Genomic DNA, 4,806 nt, shown 5'->3' with positions numbered 1-4,806 from the left:
AATTCCAATAACAATTTTTTAACAACTTTAATTTTGTATTGTATAAAAATAGTTAAGAATATGAATATAAATACGAAATAAATTAAAAGTATTTAAAACTATGTAACTTTTGTTATAAACTTAATTATAATCAATGATATTATTTTTAAATGTTATTTATTATTTTAAAATGTAAATATTAAAATATTTTAAAAAATTTCAAGTTTAATATTATAATATATTATTAACAATAAAAGAAGATGAAAATATGAAATAAAAATAGTGAGGTAGAGTGTTGAATTTTATTAAACAAAACCATTGTAAGTAGAAAAAATTAGATGGTTGTTGAATTATGATGTGAAAGAAAAATAAGATGATATAAAATGTAAAAAGTGTAGTTTAGGATTGTAAGTAGAAAAAATTAGATGGTCGTTGAATTATGATGCGAAAGAAAAATAAGATGATATAAAATGTAAAAAGTGTAGTTTAGGATGTTGAAAAATTCTGACCATTGTATATAGTCTGAGTAGACGAAAGGAAGTGTCAGTCTTACCTAAACACATCATCGTCGCTTTCATTGATTCCACACATGTTATTCATTCACGATACTTATATCAAACAGCTGGCACTTCAACAGAAATGGCAGAAACGTGTATATATCTGCAACCACTCAAAGAAAGAAATATCTAGACTCTGGCCTATTCCTGATGTTATATAATTATTGTTAAAGTAATCAACTACGCTAACAACAGCTAGTGTTATTGTGTTACACACGTCTCTCTTCAACCAACATATTTTTCAGTGAATAATGCCGATTAGTGAGAGAGTTCCAACTTGGGCCGCCGTTCCGGCTGTTTTTGCCGTTTTGGCCGTAATTTCGTATCAGACCCTAATTACGCCGTACAATCTAGAGGGCGCTAAAAATGTATTGCCGATGGGTAAGACCATACCACTTCCTGTTGATGGACCAGAGAGCATTGAGTGGGATCCAGAAGGAGGAGGTCCTTATGCTGCGGTCGTGGACGGCCGTATTCTCAAGTGGCGCGGCGATGATCTTGGTTGGGTTGAGTTCGCACACACATCCCCACACAGGTTTTAAATTTTCTTAGTAATATTACAACGTTTATTAGAACAAACCGACACAAGCTTAACTAAAACTCTAAAAGTAATCAACTAATTTGAGGGAAAAACTTTTTCTTTAATTATTTGTTATTTTCTTTCAATGAATTTGGATCTGTTGTTGTCTGACTTTTAGGGTGATTCAGATGGGATTTTATAATTATATTTTAGGGATCGATCTAATATTCAAGTTTGCAAATATTTGAGAGTTTGGATTGTTAATATTTTAATTAATTAATTTTATTATATTTTAAATTATAAATTACAGTGTGAAAATATGAGTGATCGAATAAGTAAAAAAAATTAAATTAATTAAAAGCTAAATTAAAATAATAAATAAAATTTTATATTAATGTCTATGTGTAAATTCTAAAATATTAATCTTTGTGTGTTCTATCTACCATCTCGTATTGGAAGTTTTTCATGTTTCTCTACTTTTTGTTCGTAGAGGGAACTGTTCACGCCATGGAGTAGTGCCTACTTGTGGAAGGCCATTAGGACTCACTTTCGAGAAGAAAACAGGGGATTTGTACATCTGTGATGGTTACCTTGGGGTCATGAAGGTCGGGCCAGAGGGAGGCTTGGCTGAGTTGGTAGTGGACCAGGCTGAAGGTCGCAAAGTAATGTTTGCGAACCAGATGGATATTGATGAAGAGGAAGATGACTTATACTTCAATGACAGTAGTGACAAGTATCATTTCAGGTATGTTTCAAACTTGAACCTGATTTATTATGCACTTACGGTTTCCCTTTTGTGAATTAAGTATTCCATAATGAGATCCGGTCCTGGATATCCGTTTTGATTCTAAAAAAATAATTATCTCAATTGTAGGTATTTTATTTATTAAAATTAACTTATAAAGATGTTTATGCTCTTAATTTCAGATTTGGCTCTGTCCACAGTTTGTTTGCGCGTTTAGTGTTTTATAGTGTTTTTTTTTTCAAATGAAACACATATTATACCATTCAAAACATGTTTTTAAGAAACTAGCATTTGAAACAAAATCTAATTCTAACGGGATTTTTTGTCGGTAAGGGATGTATTTTACGTGGTTTTCAACGGTGAGCGGTCGGGAAGAGTGATCAGATACAATAAGAAGACAAAAGAGGCCAAAGTTGTCATGGACAATCTCCGTTGTAACAATGGTTTGGCTCTAAACAAAGACAGGTCTTTTGTAATCTCATGCGAGTCTTCCACAGGCCTTGTCCATCGATATTGGATTAAAGGTCCTAAAGCCGGGACCCGTGACATCTTTGCCAAGGTTCCGGGTTACCCTGACAACATCCGTCTGACACCGACGGGAGATTTTTGGCTTGGCATACATTGTAAGAAAAATTTGATAGGAAGGGTTATCGTGAATAATCAGTGGTTAGGGAAGCTGGTTGAAAAGACGGTGAAGTTGGAGTTTCTGATTGGGTTAATGAACAGTTTTAAGCCGCATGGTGTGGCCGTGAAAATCTCGGGAGAGACAGGGGAGATACTTGAGATCCTTGAGGACAAAGAAGGGGAGACTATGCAGTATGTAAGTGAGGTTTATGAGAGAGATGACGGAAAGCTATGGCTCTCGTCCGTTTTCAAGCCTGCTGTATGGGTTCTTGATCGCAAGTGAGTTATTCCGTTTGTTGTACGTCATGTATTAATAAATGTCTCGTGTTTAAATCAACGTTTGTTTCTAGAGTATTTACATCCAGTTTACCTTCAAATCTAGTATGTTATTTTCTTAATAAATATAGAATATTAATTTCTACAGTAAGTGGGAACATCGTAAATAGAGATTTTACCTTAATAAAATCTCTCAAATGTATATATAAATATTCATATTTTAATGTAGACATTTCAAAACTAGACTTTGAGATGGATTTTTAATGACTTTAAGATATCCAATTAAAATATATATACATTTGAGAGATTTTGGTTTAAATATTTTTCACTAATGATGTTCTTAGACATTCATAGTTTTTTGCTTTTAATTGTTGGTCATGTTCGTTTGCGTATTGGTATGATCTATAGACACGATCATCGATCAAATATTGTTCATTTGTTATCACCGATTTATGATTTATGCGACTTGCAACCTTAACTGAGATATGCAAGCAAATGTTATTCATTTTATTTCACAGGTTCTTACGAACTGTAGGTTGCAAAAATTTTAAATTTGTAATCTCATTTTTCGGTGATTTAAAATAGTAATTTATGATTGGTCGTGCGATCATAACGAACACAACCTATAATTTACAATCCGTGACTTAATCACACGATCAGTCGCTCGATAACAAGACAAGCATTAAGCTGTGATTAGTCGCAACTTGTAGATCGTAAATCGCAGATTGCAAGTCACAGCGATACGTTAACGAACATAGCCATTTTACATTTTTTTGTATGACGTTTTTTGCTAAAAGGATGGTGCCAATTCAAAACAACCAAAAAGTATCAATGGAAAAAAAAAAGAATAAACAGGGGATTTGGATCAAGACCTATAGTAACTATAGTAAGATTTCTAATAAGAACGAACAACTAGTTAGTCATTAACAGAGTTTATAAAAAACAATAATATAATGATTTCGGTACCGACTGCATTATCATGTCGGTATTGATTTCAAACCTTTGCAACTTTTGTGGTGGAAAGAAAAAGTGTTACTTGAAAAAATGACTTCGATTTTGATTTGCATTCGATTAGCTTTTATGGCCAACTTTCCCCTAAATAAAATAGCAGATTTTATATAGCTTTCTGGAAAAATGGAAAACAAGGGTCCTACGAATAAAATCATCTTTCTCAGCTTTCAAAGAAAGCTATGTGCTTGAATGGTTTCCGGTTATCGACAAAAAAAAAAAGGTTTCGGTAAAACACTAACAAAATGCCAAAAAAGAGTGGACTAACTACAAACAAGAGAAGACCCAGTTTGTTGTGTTCAATTATTTGAGAGGCCTAGTGTATTTTTTTGTCTGTTCGATCGTATGGTCATTTGACTAATCATACACATGTACTTATCTTTTATATATTAATCCACAGGTCACCTGATAAATCAGAACCAGAAATGTGGTATTGGTTTAAATTTAAATTTAAAAATTGCAAATACAAAGAACATTTTAACTAAATTTTAAAGAAAATCGTTTATCTATTCATATAACTAAATTTTATTGCTTTTTCGTTAAAAAAGTTAGATAAAATAAAAATCGATAATATCTCTTCCACTATTTCATGATCTCAAAATCTCTGAACCGTTAGCATTTTTTTTATAAGACTTGATTCACGAGTCACGATGCTATAGATTCTTCTGGATATGCAATCGCTCCATTGAATCTTTATTTGGGAGTTTGATATAATTTCTATTTTTAACAAGACAGATGAATGACTTCTAACGATTGTATCAACATTGTCGAGAATACAGTTCTACGTCTGGGTTGACATAGTCTCCGGTCAAACAATAGCACAACAATACTATTCAAAAAACATATTTTTAAAGTTGGCAGATTAAAGTTAAAATCTAGGTTAGTGAGACTTAATAATAAACTATGTCTAAACTCTTTAATACTAAAATCATTATTCACGTCATGTTGACTTTTTCCATGAACCTTTTCTTTTCTAACCTACTTCATTATGATTTTTTCCTTTCCTTTCTCTCTTTTGTATGTCGGCAAAAACTACATATTTATGCTTGAAAATTGACTAGATTGATTCTCGACATATGCTTGAAAATGTTTATTGG

The 4,806-nt window shown here is 32.2% G+C and overlaps 1 protein-coding gene across 1 annotated transcript; it reads left to right on the top strand.

Annotated features, from left to right (window-relative positions):
* Window positions 1-660: 660 nt before the first annotated feature.
* LOC106430462 (protein STRICTOSIDINE SYNTHASE-LIKE 9) lies at window positions 661-2,848 on the top strand. Its single transcript, XM_013871249.2, has 3 exons — window positions 661-1,071; window positions 1,547-1,801; window positions 2,135-2,848. The coding sequence occupies exons 1-3, from the start codon at window positions 788-790 to the stop codon at window positions 2,706-2,708; spliced, it is 1,113 nt and encodes a 370-aa protein (XP_013726703.1). The 5' UTR covers window positions 661-787; the 3' UTR covers window positions 2,709-2,848.
* Window positions 2,849-4,806: the final 1,958 nt, after the last annotated feature.

The sequence above is a fragment of the Brassica napus genome, chromosome C6 (genome assembly GCF_020379485.1).
Source record: "Brassica napus cultivar Da-Ae chromosome C6, Da-Ae, whole genome shotgun sequence".
In the NCBI taxonomy this organism is placed as follows: Eukaryota; Viridiplantae; Streptophyta; class Magnoliopsida; order Brassicales; family Brassicaceae; genus Brassica; species Brassica napus.
Note: the sequence above shows the minus strand (reverse complement) of the source record. Positions and strands in the feature narration are given on the sequence as shown.

What these genes read in the sequence shown, in the direction of transcription:
- LOC106430462 (XM_013871249.2), top strand. Translation starts at nt 788, where the DNA reads ATGCCGATTAGTGAGAGAGTTCCAACTTGGGCCGCCGTTCCGGCTGTT. An exon ending in GCACACACATCCCCACACAG is followed by an intron (nt 1,072 to 1,546) that starts GTTTTAAATTTT and finishes TTTTGTTCGTAG; the next exon opens with AGGGAACTGTTCACGCCATG. An exon ending in AGTGACAAGTATCATTTCAG is followed by an intron (nt 1,802 to 2,134) that starts GTATGTTTCAAA and finishes TTTGTCGGTAAG; the next exon opens with GGATGTATTTTACGTGGTTT.